Source organism: Agelaius phoeniceus, chromosome 16 (genome assembly GCF_051311805.1).
Source record: "Agelaius phoeniceus isolate bAgePho1 chromosome 16, bAgePho1.hap1, whole genome shotgun sequence".
In the NCBI taxonomy this organism is placed as follows: domain Eukaryota; kingdom Metazoa; phylum Chordata; class Aves; order Passeriformes; family Icteridae; genus Agelaius; species Agelaius phoeniceus.
In genome coordinates, this window is record NC_135280.1 from 4,219,418 (window position 1) to 4,240,534 (window position 21,117).

Genomic DNA, 21,117 nt, shown 5'->3' on the forward strand with positions numbered 1-21,117 from the left:
GATAAATTTTCCACATGAAAGCTTTACAGTATTTTATTCCCTATCATCAGAGCAATGGGCTTAGTTATGGAGAGAGCAACAGAAGATGCTTAATTCCTCCTTGCAGTGCTTTGAACATAGAAAATATAGAATTGCCAAGTATTTGGCATTATCTCTTCCCCAAGACAGCCAGACAAGGTCATGGAGACATTACCACTACAGAAATAATGGACAGACAATGTACAAACAGACCATTTTTCCTTTAGATTGCTACAGAAGTGACTCACAGGAGCCCTTCTGCAAAAGGGAGAGTGAATTGTCTCTCTGTTCTGCAGAGATTGCTTTCCTGCTCTTAATTGCAGGTCTTTGGTGACAGGGGATGGCTAAGGAAACCCAGCTGGGATCTCTGCAGGAAAAAGGACCTGTCTGAGGTCCTCCTAAGGCCCTTGCTGCTCCATTCAGAGCCCCCAGCTCCCCGTGGCTGTGAGAACACTTCCTCTAAGACTTCCCTCAGCAGTGGTGTCACATTTGAAAGTTACCCACAAGCTCTGTTCAGAAGAAAAGGGAAGTAAGGCAGCCCCCAGCAGCTCTGTGCCTGCTATATATAGGCTGTAAGTCTGAGAGGGAGGGTGGTGGGTGGAGGTTTCCGGAGCTGCATGTCACAGTCCCACAACACTGGTGAAAAAAGAGAGGGCACAGAGCAAGAGGAGGTGACCAGCAAGCACAAGCAGGGAAGATCTATTCATAAAACAAGCACAACCATTTCCATGTACAAGGAGTAAAATATCAAGCTCCTTCTCATTCCTGGTAAGGGTTTACCCTTCCTAGACCAGGCTGCTGTGATTTTTTGTAGGTTTTTCCTCATCAAATGGCATCCAGCTGTCCTCTGTGTGTGTTGTGTGCTGCTGGCTGAGATGTTCCTGCAGCTCTGAGCAAGGTGCAAGGATTTGGCCAATGAGCAGAGCACCCAGGACTGTGGCAGGCTGTGGCTAGGAGTGGAGCTCACCTCTTCCAGTGAGGGGTTGGTTGTGGAAGGTATGTATGACATTGTTCCAGCTGCAGTGGAGCTACAGGAGAGCAGCCTGCTCTTTAAAATTAGAGTCTGTTTTAAAGTAATGCTTACAAAGAGGTCACAAAAAGTAATAAGGTGTTGATTCCTGTTCTATCTACATAACCCATGCATTTACATAAAATGAGCAAAATGTATGTGTGAACCATGGGAGTCGTCACCTTTAGGAGACTGGCCAGTGTTTGATCCAAGATATGTTATTGGAAATTAGAATCTAAACAAAAATGGGTAAGTTTTCACAGAGCTAGATGGGAGCTATTATACCTTTGCAGAGTATTTAAAGTATTTAATTAAATAATATTCTCATCACAATCAGTGCATGCTGCTCTTATAAAACAGTAAACAGTTTGCATGGGGTTTTTTTTCATGTGTTTAGAGCAGTTTGTCAAGGTTGATCTTAAAAGGAGGGTTATCAGAGTTTGCTTCTTATTTATTCTTTCTTTATATTTTGTGTGTTTTTACTAGTTGTGGGATTCTTTAACGACTGGAGCTGTGTCAGGGGAGGTTTAGGTTGGATATCAGGAAAAGGTTCTTTGCCCAGGTGTTGGTCAGGCACTGAGCAGGCTCCCCAGGGCATGGTCAGAGCCCCAAGGCTGCCAGAGCTCCAGGAGCTTTGGACAATGTTCCCAGGGGTGCACAGGGTGGAATTGTTGGGGTGTCTGTGCAGGGCCAGGAACTGGACTGGCTGACCCTTGTGAGTCCCTTCCAACTCAGAAGATTCCATGATTCTAGGATTCTCCATATAGGTTCATGTCTTATTTTCCTACCACGTTATAAAGCCTGCTATATGAAATAGTATTTTCAAACTTTCCTGGGCCATGGTGAATTACAGTGAGATTATCTGGCAGTATTCAAGAATGGAGTGTGACCTTTTCTGTTTTAAGAATGTCCTACACATTTACTGTCAGTTGTTCCCAAATTTGGAGTTTGTTCAAGTGAGTGCAGTCCTCTCCTCGAATGCATTCTGTGTTATCCTTTGACTGCCTGGATGAGAGCATCACCTACAGAGGGTCATTATCTGACTAAGTGTTCTTCTCTCTGTTATTTTTTTAAACTTCTGTAATGTAAGAGTTTGTAGAAAGTGACAATTTTTTTTCAAGAAACAGACTAAGTGGGAGTTTTGTTTGGCAGAGCTACAATTCTTTCTCCCTTCCCCATGTGACTTGTATTAATAGCAGTGAAATGTTAACAGCACTGATAAGAATCATGCTGTGTGTGCCAGGGTTGTTCAGGTTTCATATGTACCAGTTAATGAACCTTTGTCCTTAGCAGGTTTCTGTGTAGCTCAGCCTGTGGAGGTTCCTCACAAACGCTGGCTCTCTGCACCAAAGGATGTGCTGGGTTTTGTAATTCAAACACACATTTACTGGGACCTAGCCTACTGTCATCAAACCATTTGCATCTTTGAGCAACTTGAATTTTTAATTCAAGGCTCCTCCTAAACACACAAGACTTGCCCCCAGCTGTGCCTCCACCTCCTCCTGTGCTGGCAAGAATCTCATTATCAATTGTAAAAACAAAGTCTAAAGAAAAAATTAACCTGGGACCTGATAATGACTTCTGAGGCTTTGTTGGACCAGCATTCTCATGAGCCTCGGCAGCTTCTTTCTTAGATCTTGGCTTTTAGCACACATTCGTTGAAAGGAAATGCTTGTGTCAGTAGCTGATGCTCCAGAACAGAAGGGCAGCTATATAAACATATTTGTCGCACGTTTGCACAGTGATTTCTGCTGCCCTCCTCATCACCATGCGGAACAGGACAGAGCATGTGCAGATTAAAGCATTTATTAAATGTCAGGCACTCAGCTCTCCACTGCTACTTTGCAAATCCTTTAAAATAGATGCACTGAAGTCTTGTGGTAAATTATTTATTTTAATTACTCTGCCATTATCTTGATTTGCATGCTCAGAAGTAACACTGATTCCTAATGTTTCAGGATCTGTGGCAGGTCCTTCCCTATTTATTCCCACATTCCTTACCTTTGCCTTTAGTAAGGCCTTTCCTATTCTTATTTCTGTCTCACTTTTGTTCCTCACTTTCATTCTGTTGAGTTCCTCTTTCTCTAACTTTCTTTTTGTTTTCCTGTTCCCTATTTAATATTTCTTTTTTTCCCTAACCTCACCATTTTTCACCCTCAATTCTCATCTTTCTCTCCCCTCTTCACTTTTTTTCCTCCATCTCTGATTGTTCATATCTCTCATTTCTCCTTTACTTTTACACATATTAGCATTCAATAATGGCAGTATGACAGTTTCTGAAACCTGGGTATCAGATTCTCAAACAATATGTGAAAACAGAATAATACCCATCCAATCACCAGTGTAGATATTGGCATCAGGTGAACAAACCTCTCTCCATGGACCCCAGAGGGAGCCCAAGTGATTTGGGGTGGCTGGAAACCAATCTTTGGAGAGCATTCCAAGGTGGAAGTATGGTGGAATGAAGAGTTTTTAACAGAGCATTTTCCATTCACTAGAGGAGAACTGAATTCTAAATTCATGCCTAATTCAAAATGGTGAGATGAATCCACCCCCAAAATTTGCTCCTCTCTCAGTAATGTTTGAACAGTGTGTTACTGCCAGAGCTGGAAGCAGGTTAATTGTTTGTGGGAAATAGTGACACACAGAGAACTGGCAGTTGTCAAAACATGGTTTCAGCTATTTGCAGAGGAGGATTTTTCCATTGTCTTTGTTTATGATCAATAATGTGTGTGCTGCAACCAAAGCTGATTGGATGCTGCCTGTTGCATGTTGGAGGCAGCACAACCTGCTCTCAGTTGGCCATTGAGCACAATGAGTCATTTCCTTCCTGTGAGATCAGGTGATGGGAGCTCAGGGGCTCTAAAGCTGCCAGACCTGAGGAAGAAGTAGAGCAGATTCTGCCAGCAGGTGGGGTGTGAGATGGGAAAGCTCCAATCTCAGCCTTTTCTGAAACAAAAATCATTACAGGATCCTAAGGAGCATTGCTGCACTGATTGGGGTCTTGCAACAATATTGCATTGGGCAAAACAATGTTCTTAATGTGTAAATAGTGTTTTCCTCCAGAAAGCAATAGCAATTGTATGGAATTTCATTTGCAGTTTCAGAGCACACAAAAGCTCACTGCATTAAGTGTGGAATTCAATTCAGTCATTGTTCAGCTCTTGGGCAATGCTATCCTGCAGCACTGAAGACTTGTCTGTCTTTGTTGCACACAAGTGCTTTCAGGTTTAGGTAGTTCTAAGCAAACTGTTGGGTGTCCTGACTGACAACACCAATAATTGAGCTGTGCTTTTTGTATGAGCTACCCTTCTTTTTTCTGAGATGGGGTTTTATATGGATCTGTTCTTAGGAAAGTAAATAAAGACAGAAAGCTATAATTAAAGAGCGTTCCAAGAGTATTAATTCTTCTGATCCCCTTCTGTTAGAACAGGAATAGTGATTAGACATAAATCTGATTTATTCAATTGCTTCGTTTGTTTGGGTTTCTTTTTTTTTTTTCCAGAAGGGAGAAGTACTGAATCACAGTACAGAAGTACTGAAGTACAGAAGGGAGAGTAACATGATAGAATTCTTCACTTCTTTTTGTCTTACTTGGGTTTTGAACTTATAGGTACAAAAATGAAGGGAATTTCCTTTCTCTCTTCTGAAGCCAGATGAAGATGCTTCCAGAGCTTTCTGAACCAGTTAGGGAGTTTGGTTTGCTTCCTTCTCCCTCTCTTCTGTTCAGAAAATGGGAGTACAACTCATATTAGCTACTGAAAATCTAGCTTTACCTCCCTGCAGCCTGCTGGTTTTTGGAGTTCCTTTTGTAGGCTGTGTGGAATGACTCAATTGAATTGAATAAGACATTTTTTGTGCAAAAATAATCCTATTTTGTGTTTAAATCTTCTTGCTCTTCTATTACTTTGGTATCTCTTATTCTATTTTTTCTTTTATATTTTGTTGAAATAAGTAAGATGGTTGAATTTCTTCTATAAAGAAGGGGTTCTGAGATACACAGAATGGTTCTTTTCATGTGGTTCACTATGACCCAAAACAGTAATACAACCCAGCCCAGCCAGCAGAGCTGCTGCCTTCAGAAAGTGTTCTGAGGTCTGCAGAGTCTGATGTAAGAAATCTGCACTAATAATCAATATTTTTCTCAGGGCTTTCCAGCTCAGTGGTTCCTTGTGCTTTGCAGTCACTAATTAACAAATCCTACCTTGTCACAAACATACCCCTTGCCAGCCTTGTTTTCAGGTGGGGACACTGAGGCAGAAAGGAAGGATATAAAGTGCAAATTCTTAAAGGCAGAGGAAGACACTGCCTCATTTCCTTTGGGAGTCTGGATTTAGACATCTGTATCGAAAAATATTGCAAGGATAGGTAAGCAAATTTAGTCATCTTTATCAATGTTTAAACCTTTTAAAAGTGGTTTTCAGTACCACAGAACATCCAGAGAGCAGCCAGCATAATTGGAAACTGCTGGTATTCAGCATTTCAGAAAGCCTAGAGGGCACACAGAGCTCTCCTGTCCTTAAGCAAAGGAATATAATTTCCTTATCACACTATAAACTGTGACTTTCCTCTAAAAGTAAAAATAGCTCTAAATCCCTTTGTGGTTTTGTGGTTCTCTGATATTGCAAATCTGCACATATCCACACAAGCAGCTTTTGAGAAAATCACCCAGTTGTTACATTTTGTCATGTGAGGTGCTGTACACACTGCAGGGAGAAAAGACATTGCCCCACAGACTCTGGAGATGTGCAGAGAAAGAGAATGTAGAACAACACCCTCAAAATGGTGAGAATAATTACATATACAATTTTAGAGTGCTGTTTTCATCTTTATTTTTGGTTTTAAGCATGATGATTTATATGTAATTCTTTCATACTCAGCATTTAACATAAAATTCTGCTCTTATTAACTTATAATATGCAAAACATTTTGTGTACTGTGGTTTCTTTTTAAATACTGCCAGTCTGCAAACATCTGTGACAAATACAGAAATCCAAAACATAACAATAGATGACCTCTTCCAGAATAAACTTTCTTCTGCTTCTCAGTATGAAGAGAAAACCCCTTTTTCATATTTCACAAAGGGAATATCAGGAAATCAGAAACCTGAGCTGCATGGCAGTTCCTGAGTATTGAGAGGCTGGCAGGAATTGAGAGCACAGGGATGCAAATAATTAAACAGCTCAAGGGTTAATTTCTGCACCATCATCAAACAAAGCACAAAAAACAAAAATGAAGCTTTAGATGTGACCTGATGATGAGCACTTTATAGAACCCCTGGGTCTGAAGCCTGCAGGCTTTATTCCCTTGATCAGTGGAGAGTGTCACTGACATATGAGAGTGTGGAGTCTGAGTGAGAACAGAGAGCAGCTTTAACTGCAAGGTGATTTGTTCAGCTGAAAAGTACACCACAGAAAAACCAGCAAACATCCAGAACGATTCATTTGTGTGTAACAGCCAGCAGAAGGATAGGCCCTGAGAGACAAAAGGAGACAAGGGGAGCAGAGTGTTCCTTCTAATGCAAAAAGGGATTCTCTCTTTTATTTGTCTACATCTACAGAGACGTTTGAAATAGATGGAACTAGCTGAGATTATGACTGGATTAAGCTTTCTTGCAGTTAAAAGCTATTTTGTATACTAAATACTGAAAGAAGCAGCAGGAGAGCAATTTTTTAACTGCTGTGGTGATTTCTGATTTCTTTTTGCTTAATGTCTGTTGAAGTCAGTCCAAGTCTGTGAGTTCACACCTGTGATTTGTAACGGATGCCACAGCATTTCTATGACATATCACAGCTCCTGCATGTGTTAGTTTACAGCTCAAGAGGTGTTGGAATCACAAATTAGATAATGGTAATAAAGATCAGATTAAATAAGTGATTACACATTTGAAAACATTTTAAATCTGTCATTTTTAATTTTATAAGTGAAAACAACTTTTCTGCAATATCATCATAGGGAGGAAGGACAGAAGCAGGGAGCAAGGGATATAAAATGCCTAGCAAATGCATGTACTGCAAAAAAACTTCTAAAATTAAAGCCTGTAATACAAGACCTTTATTAGTGTCCCACTGAGCTTCAGTTGTTACATCTGGGTTTTTGACCAGCACACCAAAATTTCAACCAATGGCAAGCATTTTGTTTCCTATTCAACACTATATTAAATACTAAATCAAATAATTATTTGCTCAGTAGGAGGAGTTCTGCACTAATATCAGCTGATCATTGCTATTTTCTCTGGAACAGCTCTATGGGGGCTGTGCTCTCAGAGCAGCCTGGCCAAAGCCTCAAACAAAGGCAAGGAAGGCCCAAGCTCCAGGGAGGGGAGGAGTGAGCCCTGGGACACATCCCTGGGAGCTGATGGCAGCACAGGCTGCTAGGACAGAGCTTAGCTGGGATTCTGCAGGGCTTTTCCAAGGTGGAATTCCAAAGAAGGAAGCAAAAGACAGAGTCTGACATTGCTACATGAAGGACCACTCCACTAAATGTCATTTCTCAGGGCTTGCACCTTATAATAATAGACTGTGTTTAGCAGGAGCTTGCTACCAGAAACCTTTTAAAATTCTTAGCCACACATCCAATATACTTATTACTTTCCCATTAAACATTATGTCCCCAAAATAACAGTATGGATGTATTATGCCCATACACAAGGGACTATTTGATAAAGATTTTTTTTAATGTCAGGTAAAAAAAAAAAAGAGTGTTCATGTTGAGAATTACGCTGATGAGTGAACTCTTCTTTGAATCGTTTAGTGGAGAAATCCCTTACTAATGTCCTGAGGGAACTGCTGACAGTGTGCAATAATTTCTGGTTCAGCGCAGCAGATTACAAGATATCTTGCATTTTATGAAATTGAGGCAAGTGCTTCTTTTGCACTCTGAGATCCATCCCTGAGCTCCCTGGTACGCTCCCAGAAATTAAAGGGCCTGTGACTTTCCTTTTTGCAGCTGCAGTGGATGCTGTGGCTGTGAGCTGGCTGGGGCTCTGTGTGACCTTCTGCTTCACTGCCTTCTACTCCCCAAAGTCCAGCTTCTCCAATTCTGTAGCGTTTGTTAAATTCACCTTTGAAGTGAAATACAGTTACTTCCAGAACAGTGGTGGAGACTAAGGTTCATGAGAATGTGTGAGGACTTCAGATGAATCTCTTTCACCTTTAGCATTCCTCCCACTACAACCTGCTTTGTAAAGATTTTTCTCTGTTGTTTTACCTTTATTGTGCTCCTTGCTTCAGTGTCATTTTTACCACACATAAATACTGGCATTCATGAGAATTTCACCCAACCAGTGTGAAGTTCATAAGATCAGGGAGACTTTTCCCCTACCTACAGCCTTGCCTCATGATTCTGCATCCCATTGAACTGCTCTGGTCTTCCTGGCCCTCTGGGGACTGCTGTCTCCCCCAGAACATGTAATCCCCATGCAAGCATCAAAGCAAAGGTGGAATAAGGGGCTCCAGGATGTGAAACTGCAAAGAAAAGAACTCTGCTGGAGTACAGGAGAAGAACAAAGCCCCTGCCAATACTCCCTTAACTTGTCCATACAATGAAAAACCATCCAAATTTTTCTCATAGAAATATTGAAACTCTGACTGGGATTTTTGACAAATTGGGAAAGCTTTTAAAAGCATCAAGCAGAGAGCATGCATTGTTTTTGTAGGAATATTCTGTATTTCATTATGTGAGAACACTGACGAACACATTATTTAGCAGATTAGCACTTTTGGCTTTAGTTTTCAAAATGAGGAATTAATACCCCTTGGCTATGCAGTTCATGAGCTGTTTTTGCTCAGGGATTCTCAGTGTAACACAGGCTGTTCCCCAGCTCCTAAAGCTGGAAGCTGAGAAAAAGAGCATGCTGCTTTTGAGGTCTTTAGTTACTGATTACCAGCAAAGCCTCATAAAGCAGGCCTCTTGTCTCATATGATCCAAGAACTGCATATTCTTCTTCCACCAGGGTCTCTGAACTTGAAATAAAAATTTATGTTCCACGTGCCACCTGGATCACAAGGTCCTATGCAAGCTAGAATGCAAAAATAGAACTAGTTGAAAGCTTAATATTTGTCACAAAATAAAGAAGGAAAGATTTTTTTTAATAAAGTTTCTTTCATTTTAACTTCAGTACAAGTTTTCTTGCCTCACTGTAGCCTGCCATGTAACCTTCTCTAATGAGCTGGGTGCAAATTAGGAGCTGGCAGGAAATTGCTTCACAAGCACTCAGAAACCATGTGATGACATTTGCATGAGTCAAGAACGTTTCCAGACTGCAGTGACACAGTGCTGTTACCTGCCCCCTCCTGCAGGGCAAGGCAAGGTCTGTGCTGCCAGGTACCTGCACTCACAGAGCCCTCAGTGCCTCCACAGCCAGCTGCAGACACAGACCTGCCTTAACTATTCCTGTGTGCAGCCACTTACAGGTGCTGGCTCATCACATCTGTGCAGGTTCACATCAGTGCAGCTTGCAGGAGCAAAGGAGGTGAGGATGAAAGCCTTCATTGCCTGCAGCCAGTATTTGTCTTTGCTCTGAGCCCTGCAGGTTCACTCCCTTCTTGCCCTTTGCCATTGCCTCTCTGGAGCAGAGGCGTCCTCTGACTTGTAAAGAGTTCGGTGGGGTTGGCTGAGTGCAGATTCATCACTGCAGAGCAAGGAGCAGTAGTTCACAGGCTCAAGATAGCACTTCTGGGAACTGTCATTTCCCAGATGAGCTGTGGACAGGCTGCACTTCAAACAGCCTCAATATTGGGCAAATTCAGCATTAGTCAGAAGTGGTTCTGAGCTCATCCCTTATGACATGGAAACACAAAAATGTACTGGAATTGCAGCTGTCCTGCTTGGAGTTCATCTGCCACTTGTGTCCCTTGTTCAGGAGCAGAGCCAGAGATGGATGACTGCCTGGAGACCCTGAAAGATGAGGAGGAGGCTTTGTGGGAGAACGTGGAGTGCAACCGGCACATGCTGAGCCGCTACATCAACCCAGCCAAACTGACCCCCTACTTACGGCAGTGCAAAGTCATCGACGAGCAGGATGAGGATGAGGTGCTCAACTCACTCATGCTGCCCTCCAAAATTAACAGAGCAGGTAATTATCTGGTCAGTGGCTCCATCTGCATCTCTCTCTGAATAGCTTTGCTCTACTAAGTCTGGAGAGAGCCTGAATCAAGTTATGGATTATCAGATAGAAACTCTTTTATCTTATTTACAGGAGGTTTAAAGTACAGGGGGATTCTGCTATTTTGATAAAAAAGACTCCTTCCAGTGCTGTGCAGACTGGAGATCGTGGGGTTCAAATTCTCATCAAAGCCTTGGCACATATTTCAGTTAACACAAGCAGCAGTCAGTGCCATTCCAGGAGTAGCTTTTCAGCTGTCTTGCAGTACTTTGTGATTTGTCACTGGAAGATCTGCCATCCCTGCCTGGTAAAGGCTGCACTGAATAACTTGTCCTTTGAAATTTCTGTTCCAGAAACCAATTTGCCCACACCCCCTCAGAATAACGATCAGCACAAACATACAGAATTGCTGGCATCACTTTATGGGTTCAGCTGAACTCAGTTAATCAGCTGGATTTTGCACAGCTCGTTGCTGTGATGAACCTTAGGAACATCAGGGATGTGGTATTTGCTCGTGCTGCTCGTGGGGCTGATGTGTCACCCCTCTGCTGTCTGTACCCAGGCCGACTGCTGGACATCCTCCACACCAAGGGCCAGAGGGGCTACGTGGTGTTCCTAGAGAGCCTGGAGTTTTACTACCCTGAACTCTACAAACTGGTGACAGGGAAAGAGCCTACACGAAGATTTTCCACTATTGTTGGTGAGTAGAATCAATCACAAAGGAGTCTGTTGAAGTAAGGACTCTCTGGAAGACTGGCTTGGTTTTTTTCAGGCAAGAAGTGGAAATAAAAGCTAATCTTGGTGTAGAATGCTTTTCAGTCCCCTTCAAAGCAAAATGTGGTAGGTAATGTATAAAGCAAAGGGACATCCCAGCTGTCTGAATGAAGCTGAAGGGCTTCAAGTGGAATGATAGACATTACCAGAATTCTCAAGAGAAGCTATATTGGAACAGTGGACTAAATTACACTGATAACTTACACATGTGCGGCACATTTAAAGTATTCAGATTAATTGTACTTGCACAGATTCATTGTACAAAGGTTGTGCTATTTCCACAGGCTCAGCTGAAACAAGACAAATGTTTCAGGCTTCATCTTCTATCCAGACAAGCTGTATGTGTGTATATTGTGATACTGATACCAGTGTTCTGTGTAATATTTGTTCTGTTCCCAGCTAGACATACAGATGTGTGTGAATTTGTGTAAATTCTGTACCTCTGTACATATTCTGGACCTTTTGTTTCTTACTTAGTTCTGCTGATCCTACATATTACCTTATTAATAAAGTAACTTAAATAAGGTACTTTGCCAGGCATTGATAAGCTGTTCAAACATTTTCAGTGGAGGAGGGACACGAAGGCCTTACCCATTTCCTAATGAATGAGATCATCAAGCTCCAGCAGCAGGTGAAGGCAAAAGACGTGCAGCGCTGTGAGCTCCTGGCCAAGTCCCGCCAGCTGGAGGATGAGAGAAAGCAGCTAAAGCTGAACAAGATAGAGCTGCTGACCTTCCAGGAGAGATACAACAAGATGAAGGAGGAGAGGAATAACTACAATGATGAGCTGGTCAAGGTGAAAGATGAGAACTACAACCTGGCCATGAGATATGCCCAGCTGAGTGACGAGAAGAGCATGGCTGTGATAAGGAGCCGGGACCTGCAGCTGGAGGTGAGACAAATGCTCTGGGCAGCAATGGAGGGTGCCAGTGGCATCTGGGAAAATCAGACCTTCTCTGACAGCAGAAAGATGTGGAGCTCTCATTTACTTTGCTTATCCAGGTGATTGAAGGCATCACTGTACAGAAATGCCAACTGCAGTGAGGTGTATTAATGGCAGATAATGAATTAACAGAATAGAATGCAAATAAAAATAAAATGTAAAACATAACTGCTTGCTAAAAACTTAATTTTAGCTTTTTTAGGCTCAGTAATATCTTGGCACAGTTATCCAGCAGCACTGCAGCTGTGGGGGATTTATTCAGAAAGATAATCCTGAATTTTCTTCTGTTTTTCCTGATCCAAATAGTCCATGTGCAAAAAGCATAATGTGTGGTCAACCTTTTATGTGTTCATTCTGTTTCATATCTCTTTATTTATTGGAGGATTGAGAATGTGCCACCTTTTTTTAGCCCAGGTATTCTAAAATTTCACAACCAGCCCATATGAACTGTAGCTGGCAAGTAGCAGGTTTGTACTTGAGACTTCACCAGTTCAGTTGTGGACGTTCAGCACCCAATTATCAATCTCTTGTTAGCATTCACAGTTTAAGCTATTTTGCCCTGTATGTTTTCCACCTGGAAGTGAGAGTTTTTTCAGAGCACTAAATGTCAGAGCTAGGGAGGATTCCCTTCCTCTCCTTTTCTCCTTTTCTCTGCTCCCTCTAGATTGACCAGCTGAAGCATCGCTTGAACAAGGTGGAAGAGGAGTGCAAGCTGGAGAGGAACCAGTCCTTGAAGCTGAAAAATGATATTGAAAACCGACCCAAAAAGGAACAGGTTCTGGAGCTGGAGCGGGAAAATGAGATGATGAAGACTAAAATCCAGGAGTTACAGTCCATCATTCAGGTATAAAAGCAGATTGCTGCCTTTAAAATCCAAACTCACACATTCTCCAGTTACAGTGCAGGAGGTGTTGGCTGAAACCTCTGCCTGCAAAGCTGCAACCAGCAGAAGTGCAAAGTTTGGACAGACAGAAGGCTGCTTGTACAGCTCCCAGCTGCCTGGAGTGCTCCCTGTGCAGACACATGCATGAGGAGGAGTTCTACAAAAATAGTCCTCTAAAAAAATCAAGTGTACATGAGAAATTGGCTCTTCCAAGAGTGCAGTGTTTAATTGCTGAACATTGTACCGGCCTGTCACTACAAATCTGTGTTAAACAGCCAGCACAGAAATTCCTGACAGTGGCTCTGGGTACCCTGTGTTAGGCTGTTGTCATATCTTTGACAAAAGGTATTAATGAAGCAGAGGACGATAAAGGTTCCTGTACTTGAGTGGTCACTAAGCACCAGGGTGTCCTGCAGAACCCTGCTGTAACCTGCACAGGCAGCTTCACCAACCTCTGTTTGGCAGGTAGGGAAAACAGTTGATGTGCAGCACATTCAGGACCCCTCTGTGAACAACTTAGCCAAATATTGGGATATATGTGAGATTGCTTAGCACTTTGTTAGAAAAGGCTTGTGGCATTTTAAATTATCAGTAGAAGGCCTTTCAGAAATGTCTGTAGCCTCTAGCAGTGCCTAACAATTCTTAGTTCTAACACAAATCCAATTCAAAGGTTGAAAAAGAATGTAGAATAGAAGATCCTGAGAGGTCTGGTTCATGTAGGTCTCTTATATTAATTGAAATGGTCTTACAGCACTTAAAGGAACAGAGAAATAGCTAAAAATAGGATTTAAATTCTCCTAAGTGAAAGTATAAATAAACTCGAACCAGTTTGGTTTAGAAATGCTTAGGTATGCTTAGAAATACTGGGTAACCTAAATGTCCCTGAAATCTCCAACTCAGTCGAGATATTTCAAAAACAAATATGCATATTCCTTGCTAGCATTTTATGCTTTTTCCTCTTCCATTTATGGTTAATTTTGGATGGCAATTATGTGTTGGAACCTGCTTTGGTAATCTTGTTCATTTTTAATCTACAAGAAATTATATTCCTGGATGGTGTAGAAAATGAAGCAGTGGTACAAGGTACTCCAGGCATGTTTAATATTCTCTGAGCACAGCCCTGCAAAGGCTGTGCATGCCTTAAAAATTCTCCTGAATATTTTCTTAGGCCCTGCTCTTTGGAAAAGGGTGATTTTTGTGCTCAGTGAGAGCTGATTAATAGAAAAGGGTTTTGAATGCAGGGCTTGGAGTGAGGAATTGTGGCTGCATCCAAACTGGATCAAATTATAGCCAGTACAATAGACCAGTAGAACAGTTCCCTCATCAGACTATTCTGACAGCAAGACAGATTTTATTCATCTTTTCTGACACTGCTTTAAAGTATGAACAAATGTCCATCTTTTCTCCTTTCCCATTGCAGTACCTTGTTCATTTGCTATTCCTCTTGCTTGTTACTGTCTCTGATACTTCTCTCCCTGCAAAACTACTTTCTGTTTCCCTGGCCTGGCTCTAAAAAATGTCTTTCCTCAGGCTGACAAGAGGGGTTTGCCAGATTCAGACAAAGCCATTTTGGATATTCTGGAACACGACCGTAAGGAGGCACTGGAGGATCGCCATGAGCTGGTCAACAAGATTTTCAATCTCCAAGAGGAGATTCGTCATGTGGAGGACTTGAGAGACAAGGTGAGGAATGGAAGAGTAGAGAGATGGACTATCTCAGGCTGATGCCCAAAATGCCTCTGAGAGCAGTGGTGGCTAACAGTTTGTCATTTTCAGTATCTTGAGGAGAAAGAAGATTTGGAGTTAAAGTGCTCAACACTAGGAAAAGACTGTGAGATGTACAAGCACCGCATGAACACTGTGATGATACAGCTGGAAGAGGTGGAAAAGGAGCGGGACCAGGTATCTCACAGTTAAAGTGGGGAATATCAGTAGCAAAGTGTCTATCTGCTCTGTGTCACTTTGGGGAATTGTAGGTAATTGGGCCCAAAATACCATTATAAAATAAGCAGTTAAAAGAATTACTTGTTGGGATTTGCATTATGGTAATTAAACACAGGGTAATATTGGGTTGTTTCCACAGTGTAGCATCTGGCAGGCAGGACCAGGATCTTAACAACAGCTCCTGCAAGGCTTTACATCAGTGTCAAGTCACCCCATTTGCACTCTGGGACATTTTCCCACCAACCCAGAGGGAGCTGTAAATGAACCACCCTCATCATCATAATTTTTAATGGTGCTACTGTGGCACATGCTGGTCCTGATTGCTGTGTTAATGGGTGACTGGGTACCACTTCTGAAGTCCCCGTTGCCAACACCTCCCAAACAAAAGCAGCAGGAGGAGGATGTGCTGCCCAGGTGCCAAGGAGGTTTCGTGCCCCGCTGCAGGCGTTCCGCTCGCGCGACGAGGCTCAGACGCAGTACTCACACTGCCTCATTGAGAAGGACAAGTACAGGAAGCAGATCCGGGAGCTGGAGGAGAGGAACGACGAGCTGCGGATCGAGGTGGTGCGCAAGGAAGCGTGCATCGTCAACCTGGAGTGCAAACTGCGGCGCCTCTCCAAGGACAGCAACTTCCTCGACCAGGTACGGCTGGGCAACACAGACAGCATCTCTTTTGTTCACAGAATTCACAGAACGACCAGGTTGGGAGGGACCTTAAAGATCATTGAGGCCAACCCATGCCCTAACACCTCAACTAAACCCTGGCACCCAGTGCCACATCCAGTCTTTTCTTAAACACACCTAGGGATGGTGACTCCACCACCTCCCCAGGCAGACCATTCCAGAACTTTATCATCCCTTGTGTAAAAAACTTTTTCCTAATATCCAACCCTTGGTGCAGCATGAAACTGTGTCCTCTGGTTCTGTCAGTTGCTGCCTGGTAAAAAAGACCCCACCTGACTATAACCACCTTTCAGGAAGTTGTAGAGAGTGATAAGGAAGAGACTTGTTAAGGTGCTTTTACAAACATTTTGGTCTGGAAGGGAGAGAGGACTTTTCTAATTCTTTCCATGAATTAACTGAAAAAAGTAATCTACTAAATGTCAGTGTTGTGAATTCTTTGCTATAGTGTTTTTCAAGTTGTCTGTTATGTACACGGCTTCCCAAAGGCTGCTGGTCCACAGCTTGACTTTAAATGGAAGGGGGAAAATGCAGAAAAACAATGATTTTCTACACTGGGGTAGAAACTACAAATATTTTTAGGAACATGAATGAAAAAGAATTCAGTCTGTGAACAGAAATCCCCACAAATCTCAGCCAGCCCAAATTACTGATTGGGTCTGGACCCACATTCTGTGTGAGCTCCTGAAGCACTGGAGTTGCAATAGGTTCAATTAGATTACTCTAAAGGAAGATTATGAGTTTGTTGTACCAAACTGGTCTCAGAAACAAAGTGTTCCCTTGTGATCTTTAGAGTTTGCCACGGAATCTCCCCATCACCGTTATCTCCCAGGCCTTTGGGAGTTCTGGCCCAAAAGCCAATGGTCAGGAAGCTGATGACTCCTCCACTTCTGAGGACTCTCCAGAAGACAACAAATTCTTCTTGCCTGATCAAGTCCGTCTCAAGAGAAGAGTGAACCTAAAGGGGATCCAGGTGGGTCTGAGTCTGAGGCTGGAATAACACAGAGCAGGGACTTTGAGAATTATCAGACATAACACACGTTGTGGCTGTGCCTCTGAAACTTCTGTAAAGATAAGAATAGATCTGTGTATGATAGTGAGCTGTGCGTGATAGTTTTTGCCCTGTGGTGATTTGCATCTTGAGGAGCAGATCTAATCTGGCTTCATAGACTGTTTTCTGTCCCTTCTCCCCATTTTCTATTTTCTTCTTGCTTCTGCTGTTCATTCACATTCTTGGAGCGTTGTCAATAAATTGATTCTTTGCCTCCTTAACATTAGTGGGGGAAAAAAATGACATAATGCCTGAGGTCTAACACACACTGAAGGTGAAAAACAAAGTGTTGGTGGAAAAGCTCTCAGCAGCTGGAAGGAAAAATAGAAAGAAATGGACACAATCTAGAGCAAAATTAACTATCTAATTTAGAATTAAATTATGGCAATTTCCTCACCCCTAACAGGAAGGGGGCAGCATGAGTTAGGTTCATGCTTTCTCCCTTCACATGGCTATTATCTGATGCTGGATTCATGATCTGTAAAAAAATCCCACAAAAATCTAACATTTGGGCTTTTGAGGTTCTCTTCCCTTTCATCTGCACTTGAATTGTCCCTGCCCTTCATAACCTTTCTGAGCTCTGACTGTCGTTATGAATTGTGGCAATAGAGCTGTATTTTTCACATTGCACACTCCAAAAGGATGCCTGTTGTATTAACAGCTGCCTGAAACCAGTCCCAAGGCACCCACTTCACCTTTTGTCTCTTTTTTTCTTCAGCAGAATCTGGAAATTGCAATGCATTTGGGCCAGGCATTCAAAAGTAGCCAGGTTGCTCACACTCCATCACTGCTGTTGTATTTAGATACCTAAATTTCTTCTAAATTTTGGGTCCTGTTGTTTAAAGGAGGGCAAGTATATTACAACATAACAGTGAGAAAAGGTGGTGAAAATATCTGGTTTACAGTGTGTGGTAAATATTCTGCATTTGTGCTGATTTTTGTCCTCTTTCTTTTAGATAAGTCCAAGAGCTAAATCTCCTGTCAGCATGAACAAAACATCAGAGTTTCAAGGTCAGAAAGAGCACCCATGTCCTTATTTCTTTTCCATTGCTTTGTCTCTTTCACTCAATCTCTTTAAGTTGTTTAAACAAATATGCCAACCAGGGAAATTCTTAACTAAGTCCAAGTCAGTAAAAAAAACCAAAACAGTTTCTCTCACAGTTACAAATGTAATGATTAAAAGTGGTCAAGAGTTGTAGTTCATTGTCCTCTCCATCCAAAGGTACCTCCCCAGGCACACAATGTGTATCCCATAGCTTACCTAAATTTTCTGTTTACTCAGTTCTCTATTTAGTTTACAAAAGTTGTAAAGTCATTTGTGAAACATCTGTACTAAAAATCATTATACCATTCTCCTTTTGCTGTTGGAAAAATCATTCAAGCTGAAAAGGCCCTAATCTAGTGATTGTCTAATGAGTTCCTTTGTCCTTCAGCAAAAGGGAATTAATTTTAAATCTAAAGCATTGCAAAGGCTGGGAGTGGGGGATTGACCCATGCCCCAGCCAGCTGCCAAGTTACCGAATTTGTTGCTGTACACTCATGTTTGAGCTACTCCTAATTCCTCTTGTTTGTGTAACACTACCCCTGAAACACCAAACCCCATCAGAGGCAGCACTTCCAGTAGTTGTGTGAGGCCCTGTTGGATAAAATATCCTGGGGAACAGAGCTCCTGCTCCAAGGAATTCCACGTTAAACAGCAGCTTTGCTGTCAGGCAGTGTGCAGCATTGGTACCAATCAGAGGTGCTGAGGAAGGGAAGGAGCCCACATTCACTCTGTGTTACCTGGGACTGCTGAGGCATCTCAGGCTCCTTGGTCCTTGTTGTAGATTCTTTGTTGTAACAAAGTGTAATTCAACGAGCCAACCTTGCAAATTGCCAGATTCAGGTGGTTTAATTCAAATATAAATTCATGAAACCATCCTTTAATTTGTCAAATAGCATCCACAGATCTACTAAAAACACCCTGGACAGAGCTGAGAGACAAAGTGGGCAGGAGTGTGTGCAGAGGGTGGGAATTTCTGTGCTTTGCTGGGAACTATTGGGCAATGGGAGCCAGAGCTGTAGGGCAGGGGTGTGTCCAGGGCCCCTGTGCAGTACAAGACCAACTGAAATGGAAAGAGAACGTAAGTGCAGTGGCACATCTGTGAAGGGCTCTGCACTGGAAGTGCTCTGACATGCTTCTCTCTGTGTGTTTTCTCTGTGTGCTTCCCTTGTCCCCATGAGAGCAGCAGCCAGAGCACAGGATGAAGATGGGGCCGAGGGCAGCACTGGCCGCACGGAGACGAGCTCCTCTGTGTCCATCAGCAACTCCATCAGCAGCTGTGAAGTCACCAAGATTGTAAGGATGCCCCTTGCCTGCCTAGAGCCATCTCTCCTCATGTGGTTCAGAGCTTGCACAATTCAGTATTAGCCCTTCCCCAGCATCCCAGCTGCCATCCCATTCAACGCCCTTGTCAGAAGCTCCCTTAATCCTGTTACCAGCATTTTGTTAGAACTATGTTATTAGCCTTTCCCAAAATCACAGAATTGGTTTATGTTTATTTAAAGATATTTCAGAGGTATTTATGACCTCTTGCTGTCTCCTTATGCCATTTAACATTTAACTGTTAGAAGAAAGAGATTTCCTTTAAAAGCTGCTTTGTAACTTATCTGAGAAAATTTTAAGGGTTTTTGAGTTCTATAATACTTTTCCTGTCTATAAGTAACAGCAAGTGAGGAAAGGGGTGCAGATCACAGTTGGAAATTTCTGCATACCATAGTCAGAGCATTTCTTCCCTGCTTGCTGTATCCCCATAATCTTCCAAGGTAGATATTCCATTATACATATGTGAGCACTGACACAGCAGGACAGGCAGATAGAGAGAGTGCTCTTGCAGAGTGTTAATAACAAAGAACAAAACATCTTTCTAGAACACCGTGAAAAATGCTGCCCCCAGGAAATTAAAATTATACTCAAGAATAGCCAGAAAAGAACTTGCTGCCTCTCATAATAAGCTTAGCTAGGTTAGGAATATTTTTTGGAATATCTGCTGGATGTTTAGATGACTTATACTGTTTTCCCTCTAGTGCAATTCAGGGTTTCCAGTGCGCTGGAAGATTAATTATTTAATATATAGAGATCTGTATTTTTCTTCCTCATTCCAACTATATATATATTTATATAAGTACACATACTGCTTTTCATCCCCCTCCTCCTATGTCAGCTGTGCCACACACAGAAGAAAAGTTACAATGGCTCAGTAAATCAGGCAGTTGTGTGGTCACAGGAGAAGGTGCAGTGCCAGCACACAAGCTGTGCATTGTGCTAAAATCTGGGATAAATAAGTTCTCTTGGATTCTGCACAGCTAGAATCAACTTCTCTTCTTTTTCTGTGTGTGCTTCTCAGAGCAGAGTACAGCCAGTGCAGAGCACCCTTGCTAACGCTGCTGTGAGTCAGAAGTGAGAGCACATTCAGCCAGATAACCTTTCTGACACCTTTTGGTTTCTCATTCTCAGCAAACCCTGCGGAACCGCAACGACAGCATCATGTCCACCACCCCCGAGCCTCCCGGCAACGACTCCATCATGCGGCGCTGCAAGGAGGACACCCCTCACTGCAGGTGGGGACACCTGCCCTGAGCCTGCTGCCACAGGGACCGGGGACAAGGGGCTCCACAGCTCCTCTAGGAGTTGGAGAGCCTCTACAGAATGCACAGAATTCACAGAATCACTGGGTTGGAAGAGGCCTTAACGATCATCAAGTCTAACCCATGCCCTAACATCTCAATTAACCATGTCACTGAGTGCCACATGCAGTCTTTTTTTAAACACATCCAGGGATGTGTTTAAAACCACCTCCCTGAGCAGGCCATTCCAGAACTTTATCACCCTTCCTGTAAAAACTTTTTTCTAATATGCAACCTATCTTTCCCTTGGCACAGCTTGAGACTGTGTCCTCTGGTTCTGTCTGTAAGGCATAGGATTATTAATCTAAACTTCTCAAGGCTCAGCCCTTCATTCCACATTTTGTCCAAAGCACTCAGGAATGTCTGAAGTTCAGCTGGGATGAATGACACAGTGACAGCGCTGCAGCATGAGTGTAATGGACAGAAACACAAACAAGACTAGAACACCTCAGCACTATTGGAGAGAGTGCTCTCCCTACCTTTGCAGGGAGCTGATCCAGCTTCAGTTTTTGCCCCTCAGCTCCCTGCTGGCCTCATGTCCCTGTTCCTTCCCCTTCTCTCAAAGCCCCCCCTTCTCTCTGTAAGCTGCAGAAGTAGAGCAGAGCTGCTTGCAGGTCTGTGAGGAGTGAGGGGAGAAGCAGAGGAGGGAGCTGGTTCTTGTGAGTCTCAGGCTTTGTTTCTCAGCAGAGAAGGGAGGGGAGAGAGGCTTTGCCGTTGGCTTCACCTTCTGCTGCAGCTTCCACTTCTGCCAGGTCAGGGCCCCTGGAGTTCCCCTGGCAGTGAAATCACATCAGCTGCTGAGTGGGAAGTTGGTGGCAGGAAGGAAAGAGACCTCTCCAGCCTCACAGTTCCCTAAAGGGCACTGACCCCTTTTCTAAAAGGGTTTTTGCAATGTGATACTCAGACATGCTGTGTTGGTGTGGTGTCAATAGCATCAGTGTCTGCATCAGAAATAGCAGGAGGCACAAATACATTCCCTAAAGGTAGCAAGCAAAAGGAGAAAAGAACAGAGCAGACCAATTTAGAAGAAAGCAATATATGT

The 21,117-nt window shown here is 42.9% G+C and overlaps 1 protein-coding gene across 2 annotated transcripts in view; it reads left to right on the forward strand.

Moving 5' to 3' along the window:
• The window catches only part of CARD11 (caspase recruitment domain family member 11), a 45,105-nt gene that overhangs the window by 11,041 nt on the left and 12,947 nt on the right, over positions 1-21,117 (forward strand). Inside the window, exons 1-12 of one of the 2 annotated variants that reach the window (XM_077186945.1) lie at positions 812-1,014; positions 9,891-10,103; positions 10,696-10,833; positions 11,474-11,799; positions 12,515-12,694; positions 14,264-14,416; positions 14,510-14,635; positions 15,122-15,319; positions 16,152-16,331; positions 17,366-17,420; positions 18,638-18,747; positions 19,906-20,009. In XM_077186945.1, the coding sequence (XP_077043060.1) occupies positions 9,905-10,103; positions 10,696-10,833; positions 11,474-11,799; positions 12,515-12,694; positions 14,264-14,416; positions 14,510-14,635; positions 15,122-15,319; positions 16,152-16,331; positions 17,366-17,420; positions 18,638-18,747; positions 19,906-20,009 (1,769 nt within the window). In that variant the 5' untranslated portion in view covers positions 812-1,014; positions 9,891-9,904. Of the gene's footprint in view, positions 1-811; positions 1,015-9,890; positions 10,104-10,695; positions 10,834-11,473; positions 11,800-12,514; positions 12,695-14,263; positions 14,417-14,509; positions 14,636-15,121; positions 15,320-16,151; positions 16,332-17,365; positions 17,421-18,637; positions 18,748-19,905; positions 20,010-21,117 lie in introns of those variants that run through there. The other variant, XM_054643543.2, reaches the window with a different exon arrangement.